Source organism: Zalophus californianus, chromosome 3 (assembly GCF_009762305.2).
Source record: "Zalophus californianus isolate mZalCal1 chromosome 3, mZalCal1.pri.v2, whole genome shotgun sequence".
Lineage (NCBI taxonomy): Eukaryota > Metazoa > Chordata > Mammalia > Carnivora > Otariidae > Zalophus > Zalophus californianus.
In genome coordinates, this window is record NC_045597.1 from 194777957 (window position 1) to 194797776 (window position 19820).

Genomic DNA, 19820 nt, shown 5'->3' on the forward strand with positions numbered 1-19820 from the left:
GCTGTCATCCCCACTGACCATGGCTCTAAAGGCTGGACAGCTGCATGGAGCCGGTATTTGAGGACTCTGACAAGTAAATAGTGACGGGAGGAGTCGGCACAAAGGCCAGAATTTGAAGTACCACTGCACCAGTGAGGAGTTCCCTGTTTTCCCTCCAGGATTCCCTAGCCTGGTCTGAGGGTGTCTGAAAGGCGGAGAGGGGCCCCAGGTGCAGAGAATGCCGCAGGGGAAGCCTTCTGCTTTGAGCTGTAGGAGAGAGTGGGAGGAGGCTGCTGCTTTCCTCCCCTTTTGGTGCATAGATGTGCAATTTTTAAAGTCAGATTGTTTTTGGTTTTTAATCTTAAAGAATCTGGACACTGGGTGCTAGTCCTGTGTCCACGGGTTGGATTTGTGGCCTTCAGCAAGCCGCTCCATTCTTGGACTGGGCTGTCTCATGGAAAATAAGGGGGCTGGGCCAGCATTTCACAGTATACACACACACTCCTCTCACCTGTGAACTATGCCGAGGGCTTTCTGGATCCTTACGTACGCTGAAAATTGTTGCTAGATCTCTTGTTTTTTCTTTCTTTTTTTCTTTTTACTCGGGGAGAATTCCAAACATTCACAAAAGTGCATGTATCAAAACCAGCTCCAATAATCAACATAAGGGCAATTGTGGGGTTTTTTTTTGGGGGGGTGGCTATTATCCCCTTCACTGATTCCCACCTCAGTGGATTATTTTAAAGTAAATCCTTGGCGGGCGCCTGGGTGGCTCAGTTGGTTAAGCGACTGCCTTCGGCTCAGGTCATGATCCCAGGGTCCTGGGATCGAGTCCCGCATCGGGCTCCCTGCTCCTTGGGAGCCTGCTTCTCCCTCTGCTTCTCTCTCTCTCTCTCTCTCATGAATAAAAAAAAAAAAAAAAAAAAAAAAATCTTTAAAGTAAATCCTTGGCATTATTCCACTTTGTCCATAAATACTTTAGTATGTGTCTCTAAGAGGGACTTTTCCCCCTTCTTATACACACAATACCATTAAAACATGTAGGAAATAAGCAGTACTTATTAAATTACCTAATATCCAGGAACTGCTCAGATTTCCCTGATTGTTCCACAAATACTTGATTCAGGATTCAAATAAGGTCCACGGGGAGCATTTGGCAGACAACATCTTTTACCAGTTTCTATCACCCTCCCCGCCCCCGCTTTTCTTTTTCTTTTTTTTAGTGTCATTTATTGAAGAAATGAGATCATTTTTATTGTAGAATTTGCCACATTGTTGTTTTTACTCATAGTCTTTTTAACCCTGAGGATGTATTTCACTAGTGATGGGTAGTGAGGTTACTGAGTTTAAAAGTTACTTGAATTAATTCCCGCTGTAGTTTAGCTACTGTCTTAATGTACAGTGAAGATAATTTGTTTCATTTGGTTTGAGATTTTGGGCTTTCTTTTCTAAGACATTGATTTCATGTTGCTTTCTAATCATGTAAAACATCCGTGAGGTTCCCAGGTCAACCCAAGGATACCCTGCACACTGGAAGAAGGGGTCTCCAGGGCTGAATCCCCAGTGCCTTCCGTCCCATGGCAGCCACTGTCAGTAGGCTTTGGTTTATCCTTGCATTGTTGTTTGAAGATAAGCAAATGGATATGTTTCTACTCCATCTCTTTCATTCACTTCATACTAAGGAAGCATAGAGAGTGGGACACCTGGGTGGCTCGGTCGGTTGGGCGTCTGCCTCGGCTCAGGTCATGATGCCGGAGTCCCGGAATCAAGCCCCGCATCAGGCTCCCTGCTCAGCGGGGAGTCTGCTTCTCCCTCTGCCTCTCATCCAGCTCATGTTCTTACTCTCTCTCTCAAATAAATGGGTAAAATCTTTTGGGGGGAAAAAAAAAACCTTTATTTTTCAGGGGCCCCTGGGTGGTTGGTTGAGTGTCCGACTCTTGACCTCAGCTCAGGTCTTGATCTCAGGGTTGTGAGTTCAAGCCCCACATTGGGCTCAAAGCTGCGTGTCGGGAAACCTACATAAAAAAACAAAAACAAAAACCACTTTATTTTTCAGCCAGTAGAATTTTGTTTAACACCAAGTCAGAATACCTGGTGGTCTGAATTATTGACATCTGTTTATTGTTAAGGCAATTCCTTTAAAAACCTAGGAAGTAAATTGTAAGGTTTGCAAATATTGGTTATATCCAACGTCATGTCTCTACACCAATAATCTGTTTATATTGTGTTGAATTTGTTTGAAAGAGATGTTCCTTACATACATGGGGCCTCTATTTCGTATGGTTAGGTAGGAAAGATGGGATAACAGGATTTTATGAGGTACTTAATTTTTGGCTACTAAATACAATAAATTAGTTGGAATCAAGAGCACATTTCCTTTCATTTCACTTTCACAATGAGCTTTCTCAGACTCACAGATTCTTAGAGTGAAGAGGATGTGATTGACCACAGTCTTCACCTGTCGTTTTCCAGAATAAAATCTGAGCGAAGAGTGGGGAAGTGAAAGCTGAAGTTAGATCCAGGTGTGCTGCCTTCCAACTTCTACCCCCAGGCTGCTGCTGTGCGCTTCCTTGTTTCCCACAGGACCTGCCTTTTTATCCCAGCTCGGTGGACACCTTGCTGCCACTGTGGGCTGCCCTTCCTCACGTTTGAGGGACAGCGATGCCAGGGATTCAAGTCCTCATTGGTCCTTAGGCTTCCCACAGGTAATGCAGCATCCCAGAGCACCTGCTGGGGCAGCGTGTGCGAATGAGTTCTGCAGCACACTTCTCCCCAGGTTTCCAGCGCCAAACGCCATTTCTGTGGTGCTCCGACCATGTCGCCTTCCAGGGGACAGTGGAGCTGCATTCTGGGGGAGAGGTGTGTTTGTGCAGCACATGGGTGTAGATGGCCTGCCTGCCCTCCATCTGGCTAGCCGTTTCTTCTCAGCTCTTTGAGGCACTGCCTTACAGCACTAGTTCTGACATATTTTTCTCTGATTCCTTACATTGATTAAGTATTTAGTTGCTTGTTTCAAAAACCACCAGTCATGCTTGTTAGGGAATAAAAGCACCTGTCTTTGCTGTGCTGTGGTGAAGAGGTAAGGGGCCCAGGGCCCAGGACCCAGCTGAGAACTCTGAACACTCATTGCCGACACTGCCGTGCATTGTAGGTACTTAGAAAAATGCAGTGAAAATAAGCGTCATGTTCTGCTTTCTTAGTTGGAAAGTATAGACATATGTTTGATGATCCTTCTGAAAGAGGCAGCTGAAAATATTTCAAGGAAGGTGGGAGGTTTTTTTGCACAACAGAATTTTGAACCCACTCGCTTTACTGTGGACCGTGGACTGTGCTTTTGTCTGGGAAGCCAGATTTTCCAGTAGACAGGGAGGAGGCTTCGTGGCCAAGTCCAGGCTGGCTCTGTCACTTCTGAGTTATGTGTTCCGTGGCAGACTTTTTTTTTTTTTTAATAGCCTTTATTTTTTAGAGCAGTATTGAGTTCACAGCAAAGTTGAGTTGCAGGTGCAGGGATCTCCACATGCCTCTGTCCCTCTTATGCACAGCCTGTCCCACTGTCAACACCCCACCCCCCCAACACACAGAAGCACCTTTGTTACAACCTGCATCGACATGTCATCACCCAAAGCCCTCACAGACTTTTGAGCTGAATCTTCCAACTTCAAGATGGAAACACGTGACAAGGTAGTTTTTAAATTTTTTACTAAATGAGTTTAGGAGCTGAGTTTCTAGGAGGTAGCACTGAATGTCAGTAGTGGAAATTGTGTCAAGCTACAGAAATATTTTTAGGAATGAAGACTGCAAGGCATTTCATTCACATGGAAGGAACATGGGAAAATAAACTGTAGTCCCTTGTATGGCCCTGGTTCTTTACACCACTGCTTCCCTCTGGATTTCTAGAGAGGTTTTCTGGCAGCAGAAAAAGTGAGCAGGGGCTCACATCTACCGTGGAGGGCTCCCAGGACTGCAGAACACCTCCTGTGTTTCTAATCTGTCTTGCATACTCTTGCCCTTTTAATATTTATTTATAAGCACATGAGGCAAAACAAAGTAATTTCTGTCAGGTCATAATTTACATAAAACAGTTTCATTCAGTGCATACATTTTTCATCTTGTCCCTTGACCAGCCAGGCTGCAGCAAATGACTGCTTTGAGGGAGTGGCCTTGTGTTTCTCCCCAAGAGTCCGGTTGTGCTGCTTTTTGTAAAGCAGACTGATAGACTTTGAGAGTAGGCTTAACACTCAGGCATTGGGATTCCATGCCAGTTTTCTGTTAAGTTCCTTACTTTCCTAGATTTCTTAAACTTAAAGGCAAGTAATTATTAAATGTGTTCTTGATGCCACATTACCATTATGCAACAGCAAATGGCTTTTCTTTGGAACATCAGCAGTAGGGTACCTTGGGATCATTTCCTCAATGAGCCTCCAGAGTGAGAGTGTCTTGTGGCCCTGAGTCTCAGCTCGAGCCACATTGAGGTCCCTGGACCAGATGAAAATCACCAGGAAGTCCGTTTGCTGCTGAGAAGGCGTGTGGACCTGCACAGGTCTCTCGTGGACCAAGAAGTGGTTTTCATTTGTCTAATATTTTTCTTTTTCTTAGAGAAAAAAATTAAAAGTATGCTATTTTAAATATGTTTAGTATCAAACACATCTTGGGAAACCGCACAAATCAAATATATGGCTTGATGGATTATAATAAAGTGAACACGGTTCCAATCAAGCGATACAACCATGCCAGCCACGCCAGAGGGCCCTTCCTGGTACCCCATCCCAGAGACGGAAACTGTCCCCCCTAGAGGGGACCACTGTCCTGACTTTTCTAGTATGAATCTCCCCTTGCATGCTCTTCGTACAGCATGCTCACCCAAATGTGCCCCTCTGGGTGCTGTGGGTGAGTTTTGCCCATTTTGTTTTAGATGTGCTTAGGACTTTCTTACAATGAGAAGGGAAAGAACCTGAAGAAATTTTTTCCATCTAAAATTAAGAAAAAAACCTAAATGAGAATATACAATAGAATAAATAAGAGAAATGACTACTCAAAATGTTTTGGTTGTATATATATTTTCAGAATTGTAGCTTTACTTAAAGAGGAAGAGTCTCTTTGGTGCCCAGGGTAAAACATCCCATGGTTCCTTCAGAAGGACCTGCTCTTGGTGCTTCAGTCTTGGTTAAATACTGTGAGCAGACCAAGGACTCACGCTCATCTGTTTGCACATTGGAGACACCTTGCAGGTGGAATCTTCTTTGCTCACCTTCCTTCACTTTTGCATTAACTACTCACTTGTGAAATTGAAATGAAAAACGTCATATTTATGGTTCTCATAACCTCCCATATCCCATGTTGAATATTAGTGATCTTCTAGTGTGTTCTGTTGGTGACCATGGTCTTTGTCTTTCGCTGCTCTTGTCTGTTCAGTGCATTGCCTAACGAGGCAGTTCCTGCTCCTCGATGCCAGTGCCATGAATTCAGTAAACACTTAGCAAACATTCACAGTAGGAATTAGGTCCTGTTATCGGGGCACATAAAACCTGGAGAGAGAATTCGGAGATCACAGATAACTACGAATCTGAACCAGACGTGCCTATCCGTGAGGGGCGGCCCATCATGTGCAGGAGTGGGGGCCGGAGGTATATTTGGCAGAACAATACAAACCGCCTTGTCATTTTGCTCACTCCATTACCAGTTCACTGTCCCCGGGGGTTTTAGCTTTCTTGTGTTTTGCTGCTTGTTTGACAAATCACGCGTGTGTGGAAGTTCTCGCTCACGTGGCTGGGAGCCTTGTCTTTGCTGGGTAGGCTTTAAGTGTGCGGCAGAGGTTGCTCGGTGGGTGATGAGAAGCTTTTAAACTTAATTCAAGAGACAGAAGTTCCTGAGATGGTTCTTCTTGGTAACAAAATAAGCATGAAAAAGGTGAAAGGGTCAGGGGACTCAGCAGTTAGGTTGGCGCATGAGGGAATGGATTGGAAATTAGTGAGATTGATTCTCCATGAAATTTACTGCAAATTAGTAGAAGGCTTGCCAAAGGCAAGTGAGTGAAATAAAATAGTTTTTGTAGCAGCTCCATTCTTTCTTGAATAAACCTCTGGCATTTGTTTTTTGCTACACTATATTTTACTGGTAAATATTTTTCTTCAAATTGACTTTCAAACACAAATGCACACCTTTAAGAAGGAAATTTGCCATAAATAGAAGGTAACTATATTAATACAAAGAAAAGCAAGCCAGTATTATTAGATTCTAGCTGATACTTAGCCTCTTCTTTCTTTGTTAAAAACAATAACATGATTAGCTCTGTTCAACTTAATAGCCTAAAACTAGAGACCTTTCCCGTGGCACAACATGGAGGATGGAGAAGGGCATGAGTGCCTCGCTGGGCTGTCGGTGTTGTCATGCATTCAGCGGGCAGTGGGTGGTGAGGAGAACAAGGACCTTGTGAGGACGGGTAAGGGGTGCTGGGAAGGGCCTGGCCTGGGGCACGTGCTCCTCATACCAGGTGTGTGGTCCTCGCGTCACTCTGACAGCATCTGTCCAGCCTGGTAAGACCCCACTTCAAACACCAGGGGGCGCAGAGCTGGCCAAGAGCAACCTGGCTGTACTCACCTGCTGTTCTTGGCTTTCGCCCCCCACCCCCCACCACAGCCGTGTGCTGCCTGGTGTGTGTGGGACCTGCTCCTCTTTGCTGAAATGTACCATCAGGCACTTAACAGTGTGTGGTCAGCACACTGACTCTCTGGGCCGGTAGAGGTAGGGTGTGCCAGGGGACTCTAGGCAGCCAGACAAAGGAACAGGCCACTGTTGGATGAGGTTTTGTGAGTTCAGTGAGGTGACACACTGCCTGGCTCGCAGAAGCACCAGGAAATACTGTCTTTCGGAACGGTGCCTGGTATTTTATGCTCCACCAATCTATGTATGAGTGGAAGGTAATCTTTGTTCTGATGTAATTTAAGACTCTCTAGAAGTTGCAGAAATAGAGCAGAGAATTCCTGTGCACCTGATAATTTTTTTACATTGTTTTAATATCTAAGTAACTTTTTTTTTTAAGATTTTATTTATTTATTTGACAGAGAGAGAGACAGCGAGAGAGGGATCACAAGCAGGGGGAGCGGGAGAGGGAGAAGCAGGCTTCCCGCCGAGCAGGGAGCCCAACCAATGTGGGGCTGAATCCCAGGACCCTGGGATCATGACCTGAGCCGAAGGCAGATGCTTAATGACTGAGCCACCCAGGTGCCCCCTAAATAACTATTGATCACTCTTTGGGGTTTTTTTTGTTTGTTTGTTTTAGAGGAATCTTCATTCTTAGCTGGTGAAGAATGGGAGAGATAGAAGGAACATACAGAGTCCTGCAGACTCCAGGGACACGCTTGGGCACCCAGATCCCAGCAGGGGTGAGCACCCTCGAGCCTGGGCAGACTCTCTCGGCAACAGTGGCACAGGCGTCAGCCAGAATGCAGGAGAAGCATCTTCACATCCGAGTGAAGCTGCTGGACAACACTATGGAAATATTTGACATTGAGGTAAGAAGTATAATGTTTGGAAGAATATTTCCTTATACCTTCTGAAAGTCAAGTATTATGCACCACAGTCCATGTTGCTGATCAGACTTTGCCTATTTATCAAGCTGACCAAGAGTGACTTTGGTAACACTAAGATCCTTGCGAACAGTGGATCTGGGTTTCTCCTTTTATTTTGGAAAGTGGTATTCTCCTGTCTCTCCTTTAAAATTCTGATATGGGGGCACCTGGGTGCTCAGTTGGTTAAGCGTCCAGCTCTTGATTTCGGCTTAGGTCATGATCTCAGGGTCATGAGATTTAAGCCCGGGGTCAGGCTCTCCGTTCAGTGGGGTGTCTGCTTCTCTCCCTCTGTTCCTTCCCCAACTGTGCGCATGTGCGTGTGCATGTGTGCGCGCTCTCTCTCTCTCTCTCTCTCTCTCTCTCTCTCTCTCACTCTCTCTAAAAGAAAATCTTTAAAAAAAATATTTTTAAGAAATTAAAATAAAATTCTGATACAACATGGCCTTTCCATTCTTCTTCTGAAAGGCTGGCTGAATGCTATAGAGCACAAGCCAGACCCAGATGGCCTCTGCCCCATTCTGCCCAGGTGCAGGGGGGCAGTTAGCCTCCCGGTGGGTTAGCTCCTCATCTGAAACATGGGGGTGATCATAGCCCCCTTTCTTTGGGTGGCTGTAGTGAGGCCCGAGCATTCAGGACAGCCGTGGAGAGGACCGAGCACTCACCGTGCAGGCAGTACTGCATAGTATTAGCATAGGATTTGTTTATCAGCAGTAATAACATTTTTATTTTGAAAATTCCCTAGTAGATTGCACTGGTAATGTTGGTAAAAACCATTGAATATAACAAAACTGTGTAACTGTATGTAAGTGTATATATGTATTTAAATACTTCTTAGACACACATAATACTTTAGAAAACACTGGTTTTCTAAATAGCATTAGAATGATTGTGATTTTTAAAAATTGTTTATTTTATATGTAATGCATAAATATGTTCTCTCTTTTCTAATATTTTCATATTGGTTTAAAGTAATAGCTTTAGAAGTTTTTTCTGCTCTTAATGTCATAAAAGGAAGGACAAGAGAATGAATTTAAACTTTACCAGGAGGTTTATTTGTGCTCAGGATGTCTGTCAAGAAGTCAGGATGCTACCCAGAAAATGAGATTATTGAGGTAGGGGCCAGGCTGTGAGGAGCCTAAAGGAAACCTCTAGGCTCTGGTGATGGCTAATTGCAAAATAAATTGCATGGGAAAAGGTAAGGTGGGGGGCGACATAGTGACCCAGCGGGTCGTGGAGTGGGGCTGGAAGTCAGGGCTGTCCTCCGGTCCTCTTGCCTCGGGCCCTGGGCACACCAGCCTCTCTGGCCTCTCTTGCTTGAGTATTTGATTGCAAGTATCTAGTGCATAGATTCATAGTATCTGAACTCACGGGACCCTGAATGCTTCTTTTAAGTCTTATTTGAGGAGGAAATCGAATACCATTTCATCAGGGCAGTAGTAATTAAAACTGGTAGGACCTATTTGTCCCAACTTCCCGAGTCATTCCTGTGTTGCCAGAGGCAGCCTCTGCCAGGAAGGTAGTCCAAAACAGGCAGCCTTTGAACCCTGGAGAGCTAGTGGTTGGCTGTTGGCTCTCTTTGGCAGTATTTCCTAGCTCTTCTTGGTACTCTTTGGTAAGTCACGTGCAGGAAATGGGTTAAAGATCTGGGAGGTTAGTTGGGCTCCCAAATCTCCTCCAGCCAAATGCTCGCAAGAGTGTCCACCATGTTCCGATCCTTTGATAAACACACCCACTACGGTCTAGGCTCATAAAAGTTTCAAAATTTTTAAAAGAAAGGAAAGGAGGGATGGGAGAGGAGAAAAGAACAGGAAGAACTGAACTATTTAAAGCTTTTTTTCAAAGCCTCTTTTTTTGTCCTGCTTAATGGCCTTTATCAACTAACACAAGAAAGAAGAAAGCATACATTTATTATTGAGTCATAAACAAGATGTAACCCTTCTCCAAGATACACACTATTATATTACTAAGTGTCTGGGTCACTTAGTACACTTATACATCAGGAACTCAGAAGTGGCATTTTGTAAAGGTTTCAACATACTTAGAGCTTCTCAAAGTTGAGATTGTTGTGTCAGGGAGGAAGAATCTCCTTGGCCCTCCCAGCTCCTTCTAGCTGGACTAAGAATCAAATTGACGTGAGACAGATTGACTGAAAGTCAAATCTCATAGCATACGTACAGGGAATGCACAGATAAGGAAATTCCAAACATAGTCGGGCAGTGGGATGCTCATAGGAGCACAGGAGAGGGGTTGGGTCTGGGACACAAAGGGGAGAGGGACCATTAGCAGGGAGGGGGGAGGAGAGGTCTGGGAATAGGGGTTGCCTATCCTGTAGAGAAGTGTCTCAGGCGAAAAGGAGTCTGTTAATAGCTCTCTTCCTAGTATGGGCAGGCTGTTAAGGGGGCAGTAAAGAGCTTTTCCTGAATCTGCTGGGTTTTGATTGCCTTTAACTCAAAATAATGTTCATGCCACAGTGGCCCTTCTGGGGTGGCCTGCTCTTGGCCCCTATAGTTGCTTCTGTTAATCAGATTTAACCATCATATTCATTTCCATGGGATATTTTCATAAGCCTGGCAGAGTCAGAAATTAAAGAATCACATTGCTGCCACATACCGTGAGTTGGGTGGGCTACTTTTTGAATTGTGTTACCCACCAATGGCATACCTTTTAGGAAGAGTTAAAATTCAGTATATTTTTGTAAGTTATTTGTATTCAGCTTCCAAGTACCCTGTCCTCTACAATCATATCAGTTGGTTTTGCTAAGTAAGCACTCCAAAACCTAGTAACTTAAAACAACAAATTTTGAATGCATGTTTGAATTTTGGCTTGGGAGGGTCTTCTGGTCTGGGCTGGCCTAGAGGGGCTAGTGGTCTAGGGTGGCATGTCTTCCATGTCTGGTACCCCCAGCTGGAACCTCTTTCCATTTGGAATATCGCCCTCCAAGGAGCTAGTTGGCCTTATTTGCATGGTGGTGGAAATGTTCTCAAGAGTGGAAGTTGTGAGGTACCTGTAGGCTTGGGATTCATGCATTATAGCTCCCACCATGTTTAACTGATCAAAGCAAACCAGCAGGCAAGCCCCGATTCTGAGATTGGGGAGCAATAGAGCTACTTTGATGGAGGAGTGCCAAGCAATTTGTGGCCATTTTTTACAGTCTACCACAACAGCTGCTGCCAATGGATGGGGAATGTAGTCCCTGGAAAGATAACTATCTCTGTGCAGCTCTAGTATCTCGTGTCAGTGGGCTAGTCTTCTTTGCCAGGTGACATGCTTTGTGGGGCCTGCCCCAAAGCAAGTCACCTGGCCTTCTCTGGGGGGATGTGCTTCCCCCATAGCCCTCCACGAGAGGCTGGCCCAAGAAGGTGGTTTGCCCTGATCCTTTCTCTCCAGTGTCTCCCATAAGTCATGGCTCCAAAGATTTAAAAGATCCAGAGATGGAGGCTGGTTGCCCCTGGGGCCCCCTCAGTGATCCACCACCACTTGTCCCCTGACCTCTGGTAACTGAACAGACCTGAGTTCACTTCTCAGTGAGTCACACAGAGAAACTGCACCAGGTAAGCTGTCGCACAAAGAAAACTTTATTTACAGCCAATAAGGAGATCACAGGAAATAACTTCCAAAGCCAGGACTCCCGAGCAAGAATGGATGGATTCCTTTATTTAGGGTTAGGATGAATACTCAGGGGAGGCTTTGTCATTGTATGTAGAGGCGGGCATAAAGTCACACATGTGCCTTAAGGAAAGACTTGTGCTCCTCCTTGGGCAGAGGTCTTAGTATTATAGTGAGGTCAGGGTAACTGTGGGCCGCTCCGTGGTCCATCCGCACAGGTGTGAGTCCATGAGTCGGGGGTTGAGCTCCCACTGGTCCGGGTGGTCCGAGCAGTTGATATTGCCTGGGGGTGGGGGGGAGCAGTTTCAGCCTCCATCACCAAATACTTTACCTGTTGGGTCTTTGCCTGAGTTAAGAGATCAGCTGGAAAGAAGAGCTTCAGGAAAAATTGGGATGAAGGTCAGTGGGTACAAGCAGATGGGCAGTAAAGGTCAGGTCTTGGGGGTCTAACTGGTGACGCTGGCTCCGCCACCCTCCACCCTTTATATTTAAGCTAAAAGACACAGGTTGTGGTCTGGTGGTGTTGGCTGTTGTGGGATGGTACACACTCGAGGTGCGGGGCGGTAGGCATACAGAACACTGAGACCACAGTCTGGGCCTCTTTTGGCAGCACAGAGGTGAAGACACTCCCTGTCCCAGAGCTCGTCTGTGGTCTCTCTCCTCCTAGAAGGCAGGTTCCAGGAGATGAGACTTTATTTGATGCACTGCAGAATCGTCGGTGTTTGGAATAGTGTCTTGCTTTGTAAATATGTGTCAAATAAAGGAAATAAAAGGTAGATTGGGTTAACATCCTTTCTTCAAGAGTGTTTTGAACTTTTCCCTCTATAGCAGAGTTTTCCAACCTCAGATTCAAGTGTGTGATTTTGTTTATTTAGGGGTTTGGGCACCAACACCCATCTGATTGCTCACTTGGTTTGTTTTTTACTTAAGTCTCGGGCAGTAGTGTCTGTGAACTTGCTGGGTTAACGCACTGATACAACCTTGGAAAACACCGGCTTCTGCATATAGATACTTACAGATCACTGGCATTGTGTAGAATTCCTAGTTGCTATTGAAAGGACCTTCTTAACTCAGGGAAGAATTTGACGTGTAGTTATTTTTGAAATGCTTATATTTTGCTTCAGTGAAAATACAGAGCAGCTCAGCCTAAAGACGTCCCTGTTGGTGTTCATGCCTCTTTCCGTGCAGTGTGTTGTTTCGTGTTGGTCTTCAACAAGTAAGACGGCCTTGGCCATCCTCATTATATTTGCTTCAGAAAGTTGAGCTGCAAGTCCCCAGTTTTTTTTTTTTTTAAAGATTTTATTTATTTATTTGAGAGAGAGAATGAGATAGAGATAGAGAGCACGAGAGGGGAGAGGGTCAGAGGGAGAAGCAGACTCCCCGCTGAGCAGGGAGCCCGGTGCGGGACTCGATCCCGGGACTCCAGGATCATGACCTGAGCCGAAGGCAGTCGCTCAACCGACTGAGCCACCCAGGCGCCCCTGCAAGTCCCCAGTTTTATTTCTTTCGCCCATCTCCCAGAGATGGACAGCAACATGCAAAAGAATGAAACTGGGGGCTTCTGGGTGGCTCAGTCGGTTAAGCATCTGCCTTCTGTTCAAGTCATGATCTCAGGGTCCTGGGATCGAGCCCCACGTTGGGCTCCCTGCTCACTGGGGAGCCTGCTTCTCCTCTCTGGCTCCCCCTGTTTGTGTTCTATCTGTCTCTGTCTGTGTCAAATGAATAAATAGGTCTTTTAAAAATAATAGAATAAAAATGAAAAACAAACAAACAAAAAAAAAAAAAGAGTCAGACACTTAACTGACTGAGTCACCCAGGCATCCTGAGCATGCAGCTCTTGATTTCAGAGTCGTGAGATCAAGCCCTGTGTCAGGCTCCCCATTGGGCATGGAGCCTGCGTAAGATTCTCTTTCTCCCTCTCCCTCTCCCCACTGCCCCCCTCAAAAGTGTGCTCTCTCTCTCCCCCTTCCTCTCTAAAAAAGAAAAAACCTCACAGCCTTTAGCTGTCACTTCCCTGCCCCATCTGTCCCTTTAGCAAACAGTAATGTACTTTCTGCCTCTCTAGGTTGCACTGCTCTGGACATTTCATATGAGTGGGGTTATACGTGGTCTTTTGTGACTGGCTTCTTTTCACTGAGCATCATGTTTTAGAGGTTGATCCATGTTGTAGAATGCATCAGGACTGCTTTCTTTTTTGTGCCCAAATAATACTCCGGTGTATGGGTAGGCCACATTTTGTTTATCCATTCATCAGCTGTCAGGCACTCCACCTTTGGCTCTTAGGAACAATACTGCTATAAACATTCACATTCCGGTGTTTGTGTGGACATGTATGTGTCTGTTGCTCTTGAGTGTATTCCGAGGAGTGGAATTGCTGGGTAAAGTGGTAACTGCTCAGTTATTTGAGGAACTGCCAGACTGTATTCCAGAGTGGCTGGCTGCACATCCCACCAGCGGTGGGTAAGGGCTCTGTTCTGTCCATGTTCTCACCTACATTTGTATTATCTGGCTTTCTAATTCTACTCATCCTAGCAAGCATGACGTGGGAGCTCATTATGGTTTGAGGTGAAATTCTAAGGTATTTTTAATGGCTAAAGAAGGGAAGGTTTTGAACCAAAAATTTAAGAATTATACCATTAAACAGTTATCTGCAGGCTGGTTCCTTGGGGAGGTTGTGAGTAGTTATGAAGTTAACCCCCTCACAGAGCCCAGGTACACCTGTGGGACAAACCTTCCTACATCACAGGGTAGTGAGGGCCACCGAGAAAGCGCAGCTGAGAGCTGGCCACGGCGCACCTGAGATGGAGCTGGCTAAGAGCAGAAGCTTAAAACTTTCTTTAGAGTCTTCATGTAAATTTATAGAACAAGGAACTTTTATTGACACTGTACTTTTCAGTCCGTTATTTATCTCATTTGTAAGTAACAGCTACCAGTATCTTTGATTCCCCTTGTCCATATAAGTCATTTGCTGCCACCAACTTAGACTTACCAGGACTTTGTAAGATAGTTGGGTGACATACACTTTGTGGTTCTTTATGTTGATGACTAATGAAATTAGAATACTTTCTGTGTGGAAGGGTATTTATCTGCTGATGCGAGGAAGGGAGAGAGGCCTGCACGGTGGAGTCCGGGGAGGCGTCTGCCTCAGCTTCGGTTGTGTCTCATTTTAAGTGACATTTGACATTTATTGATGGGAGTTTTAGCTACCCGTGGGTCAGTCAGTGGCCAGTTTTTTGATCTAGTAAAGTCTTGACTTGTTTTCAGTTGATTAAATGAATTTTGTGGTTTTGAAAATAGAAATCTGGCCACAGCTCTAGAAAGTCTTTTTTTCCTGAACTGTAAAAGAAACGATCTGGAAGTCGTGTGTCAGCTCGTCTTGTCCTGTGTGCAGAGTCACGGGGTAGAAATGCTTTCCCTCCACGCCGCTCTGTGTGGAAGACCTGTAAACGTTATTCCTGGGGCAGTGGAGGGAGAGGCCCTCTCTTAGACCTCAGGACAAGATTTCTAGAACAGATACACCCATAGTCATTGGTTACTCACCACCAGGTTTAGGAACTAATGTGAATTTTAGCTTTTCTGTTATCTGGAAGCTAATAATGTGGAAAAGGTGATATTTAGTATTTTAGATTAAAAGAATTAATCTGGGATATAGTTTGGGTGTGTGAGACCTCACCCGTGGAAGTGAACGTCCTGTGCCTTTGCTGATAAGTGGGGAGTGAGTTCTAACGAATATGAGGGTTTTCTTGATTATTCATTCAACGGTTTGCTCACATTCCCCTCTTTATCATACTTAAAATTTGGGGAATAGGATTGCTTTTTTTTGTTTTTGAGAATTGGAAAAGCTTTAGTTAAATATGTGACAAGAGGGAGGACAAAGTCTCAGTCATGAAGTTCCATGCTAGTTGCTATTCTAGTAAAAACTTAATGTTTTCCTTCTGGCCAGGAAGAAATAGTCAAAATTCCAGAAAGTATCATAGCCAGATGTTTGTCATTGCTCCCACATGAACATCCTAAATATGGCAAATAAACCGCCTTAGAACTTACTTTGGTCTGATCTCAGAAGAAAAGTTAGTAATTCAGCATCTGAATTTGGGGATAATACAGGCTTTATACAAAAGCTCTTGTGTATTTCTAGTATGTACAGCGATTATATGACTCTGTCCTAGCTGTAGAGCCTTGTTATTTTGTCTGAGAAAGTTGATCTGTTTCTTTGACCCTGATGCCCAGGAATGTGGCAGGGCGGTACCGGGCAGGGATGTGGACATTTTTATTCTCAGTGACTGAGTCGTGGCATCAGAGCTCCCAGTGCTGCCTCCTGCAGCCGACCTCAATGTGCACGCAGCATGAGGTCAGCGTACACAGTCTCTTAGACGTGATCATGACTGGCAAGGAAGCTAGACCAGTAAATGGAAAAGAAAAGGGAACTGTCTTCCTCCTGACCTTTGTACCGGTGAGAGCCCCATCACCACAGTCATGTAATGGAGCTCTTTCAGGGTCTCAGCAGAGGGTCATGGACATGGGTTATCTTGACTTGGAATGCCGCTTTTGGGGCTCCTGAGTTCTGGCGCCTGGCGGCTTTATCTCCTATCCTCAGCAACCCCAGCAGGAAATGGGAATGCAGGGATGGAGTGAGCTCCCAGGTGAGCTCTGAGTCCCCGTACTGTCTCCAGAAACCCTGTGTCCTGTACTTACCCCAGTGATATTCCCATTTCTCACCTGAAAGAATTTGGTTCTACAGTGGTTTGTTCCAAGGAGGCCAGGGAGCTAAACCTATATCTGATTTGCTGACTTGGCCTTTGAACCATGGCTCCCCTTCAGTTCTTTTCATCTCTTCCCCGAAATTTTAGATGCCTACATTCTAGGCCCAACTCCCCACAAGTAGGTGGCCCACTCGAAGGTGGTGCTTGCCTGCTGAGCTCTTCCTTGGGGCCCCCAGGTCCAGCATGCTTATCCCCCCCTTTCTGCAGCTGGTTTCCTTCCCTCTATTCCTAAAGAGTCACCACATGGGACAAGTTAGGACCAAGTTTTTAAATCTCAACCCTTAGCTGCTTGATGGCATGTGGGAGTGCCTTTTTCTAAGTCTGGGAACTGCTTGGATCAGGTGTCCCATCTGGAACTATGGGATAACATGGTGCCTGTCTCCTCCTGCTGGGGCCATGTGGGTTGCAGGTGAGGGCAGTTCCCAGAGGCTGGAAAGGCGCAAAGTCATCCTCTGTGGGCCTTTCCTCAACTGCCCAGTGCGCGCGCGCACACACACACACACACCTCAACTGCCCAGTGCGCGCGCACACGCACACACGCACACACGCACACACACACACACACACACACCTCAACTGCCCAGCGCGCGCGCACGCACATACACACACACACCTCAACTGCCCAGCGCGCGCGCACACACACACACACACACTCCTCAACTGCCGCGCGCGCGCGCGCGCGCGCGCGCGCACACACACACACACACACACACACACACACACACACACACACACACACACACACACACACACACACACACACACCCTTTTCCTTGGAGCCCGGGCTCACTGCTTTCCGAGTATACTAGAATTCATCCTCGTTCCACTGGTGAACACTGAGGCGGTATGTGTCATTGTGGGCACACGTGTGGGTTTCTCTAGAGTGTGTTCCTAGTGTGGACTCTGTGGTTGTGAGATGCGTCCACCCTAGTCCTGCCCAGATCGTGCAGGATTGCTCTGCTGACTGGTTACACCACTTGACACTCCCTCCTTCCACACAGTGCCCTCCCCGCTGTGTTTGCCTCTCTCCCCTTGTCCAGCCATCTCCTGGTTCTCTGCGGCCTTTCTGCTCTCTTAACCTTGCTCTTCTGTGGGTGCTGCTGCCTGTGCCGGCCCTGTGGGGAGCCCGACTGATTGCTGCCACCAGCTGGGCATCACAGTTTGCCCTTCTTCCTGCTGCTCCAGCCTCTGGGGGCCTTCCACACCTGGCTCCAAATTTGGGTCACAGGGTGCCTGTAAGACATGCTGTGCGGTTGAGCAGGTCCTCAGGTGATTCGGGCAGGACCAGGGCCTGTGGCTTTGAGAAGAGTTGGTGCATTCTGCCCTCCCCACCAGTGCTCCCAAACATTTGTTGACGCCATTTTTTCCTGGTCCTACCCCTCCATTCATTCATTCATTCATTCATCATTGAACAAAGACAAACAAATCCTCTTCTTCACAGCCCCATCTGAGCTTCATTTCTGTGGAGCATTTCTGGGTCATACCATCCCCACATTTTCAGTATGAAGAAAGCTAATTCTAGGTTATTGATCTCTCGCAGATATAGAAAGTAACCAAGATCCTCCAGAAAATTGATTGTGGAATTACAGTTATCTCTTTCTTCAAAGAGTGTATTCTGCTTTTCCAGTTTTGTTTTTTTTTTAAGTTTATTTCTTTTAGTACTCTCTATGCCCAATATGGGGCTTGAACTCATGACCCTGAGGTGAAGAGCCGCACACTCTTCCAATGGAGCCAGCCAGGTGCCCCTGCGTTTTCATTTCTATAGAGTGTTTTGTACATGTTTTATTGTTCTCTCACAGTGATGCATTCACAGGACAGCACTTACATGGACAGCATGTCCACATCCGCAGGGAAGCTGTGCCCTGGTGAGGCCCCTGCCTCACGTGTTCACAGAAACCTGGGGCTCCACACTGTTGCTCACTGCGTGGGACCTGGAAGACCAACCAGGATGTCACTTGGGGTTGCTGACACTTAAGGTTTTAGATGGAATTGACCTGCAAAGTAATTTAATTTCCATTATACAAATAGTACATACTCACTGTAGAAAAATAGAAAAATTTAAATGGCCCACAACCAAGGACAACTACCCAGAGGGAACAGCCGTTCACATTTTTCTGAAAACCCTTCTTTTACCTTTTACCTGCTACATATATTAAATAAAATTGGAATCAGACTTACATGCACTTTTTTATAGTCTATTTTTAAACTTAACACATTATGAATATTTTTCTATGTAGTTACTCTTTCGAAGTTTTTAATGGCTACATAGTTTTCTGTTTTCAATTTCTCTGTAATAAATCTTTATACACATTCTTGATTATTTCCTTTAAATAAATATGTAGAAGTGGAAGTTCTGCGTCTGAGGGTGTTGTGCAGTTTTGAGGCCTGTGATTCGTGTGGTGAAATGGCTCTCCACAGACGGGAGCATACCCCCGCCCCCCACCGCCAGCAGTGTGCACCCCTGCTCATTTCTCCCCTTCATCAGCAGTTCATATAATAACTGTTAATAAAATCTCCAGTTTAATAGCCAAGAGCTTATGCTTTTTACACAATTTCATCAGATGACTTTATCTTTTTTGTTTTGTGGGTTTAGGGAGATTTTTTTCTGGTATTTGATCTACATCATTTTTTTGTTCTTTTTTCATTGTGGTAAAATACGCATGACAGGAAACATAGCCTCTTAGCCACCTTTACACGCATGGTTCGGGGGCATTAAATACACACACACTCTTGCATCCTCTCCGTAGCTCTTTTCATCTTGTCAGACTAAACTGTCCCCATGAAACACTGACTCTCCAGCCCCTGGCGCCCACAATTCTGCTTTCTGTCCCTTTGAATCTGACGACTCTCCATGTCCCATGTGAGTGGAATCCTACACTATTTGTCTTCTGGTGACTGGCTTAATTGCAGAGCATGATGTCCTCAGGGTTCAGCCTTGCTGAAACAGGTGTGCGAATTCGCTTCCTTTTTAAGGCTGAGTCATCTTCCACTGTGTGCATGGACCACATCTCGCTCATCCATTCATCTGTCAATGAACACTTTAGCTCTCGGGGATAACGGTGCTCTGAACACAGGGGTGCAGATATCTCATGAAGACCCTGCTTCCTCTTTCTTTGGATGTGTGCCCAGAAGTGGACTTGCTGGATCATGTGGCGATTCTGTGTTTAACTTTTGAGGACTCCCCAGACCGTTTTTCCACAGTGGGTGTACTATATTGCATTCTTACCGACAGTGCACAAGGGTTCCAGATTTTCCACATCCTCTCCAACACTTGTTTGCTGTTATTTTGATAGCATCCATGCTAATGGGTATGAGGTGGTATCTCCTTGCGGTTCTTATTTGCATTTGCCTGTGATCAGTGTTGTCAAACATCTGTTCGTGTGTCTTTTGGCCATTTGTAGATCTTCTTTGGAGAAATGTCTGTTCAAGTCTTCTCCCCATTTTTAAATAGGGTTGTTTGGGGTTTGTTGTTGAGTTTTAAGAGTTCTCTATACAGTCTGGATATTAGCCCCTTATCAGAAACATGATTCACAAAGATTTCTACATTGTATTTGAAGTTTTCAAAAAAATGGGAAGTTAGGAGGGAAATAGCAAATAAATTGTGTTTGAAGTGGGAGGAAAAAAGGATGGCATTAAGAGGGAATGCTGGAGACCTCACAGAAAGTGACAGTTACAGTGACGAAAAGGACAGAAAATTTATGGAAATGACACGTAAAGATTTGATGCCCAGGAAGGGGCTGTCACTGTGGTTTGAGCTGTTGTGACTCAGTGGCTCTCAGGATGGCATTTGTTGAGCCAGTGCTTACTGAGCATCTGCCAGGCACCATTTCAGAAGCTGGAAGTACAGAGATGAGCAGGATGGACAGTGAGCTCAGCCTTAGCGCTAGTTCTGCAGTGGGAGCTTGGC

At 45.6% G+C, this 19820-nt stretch overlaps 1 protein-coding gene across 10 annotated transcripts in view; it reads left to right on the top strand.

Moving 5' to 3' along the window:
- FARP2 (FERM, ARH/RhoGEF and pleckstrin domain protein 2) overlaps positions 1 to 19820 on the top strand; it is a 108969-nt gene that overhangs the window by 5188 nt on the left and 83961 nt on the right. For all 10 annotated transcript variants that reach the window (XR_003518963.2, XR_003518962.2, XM_027588242.2 and 7 more), the window contains exon 2: positions 7259 to 7490. Coding sequence is in view for 8 of the 10 variants with exons in the window: in XM_027588242.2 (XP_027444043.1) it covers positions 7287 to 7490 (204 nt within the window). In the remaining 2 variants the exon portion in view is untranslated. The remainder of the gene's footprint in view (positions 1 to 7258; positions 7491 to 19820) is intronic.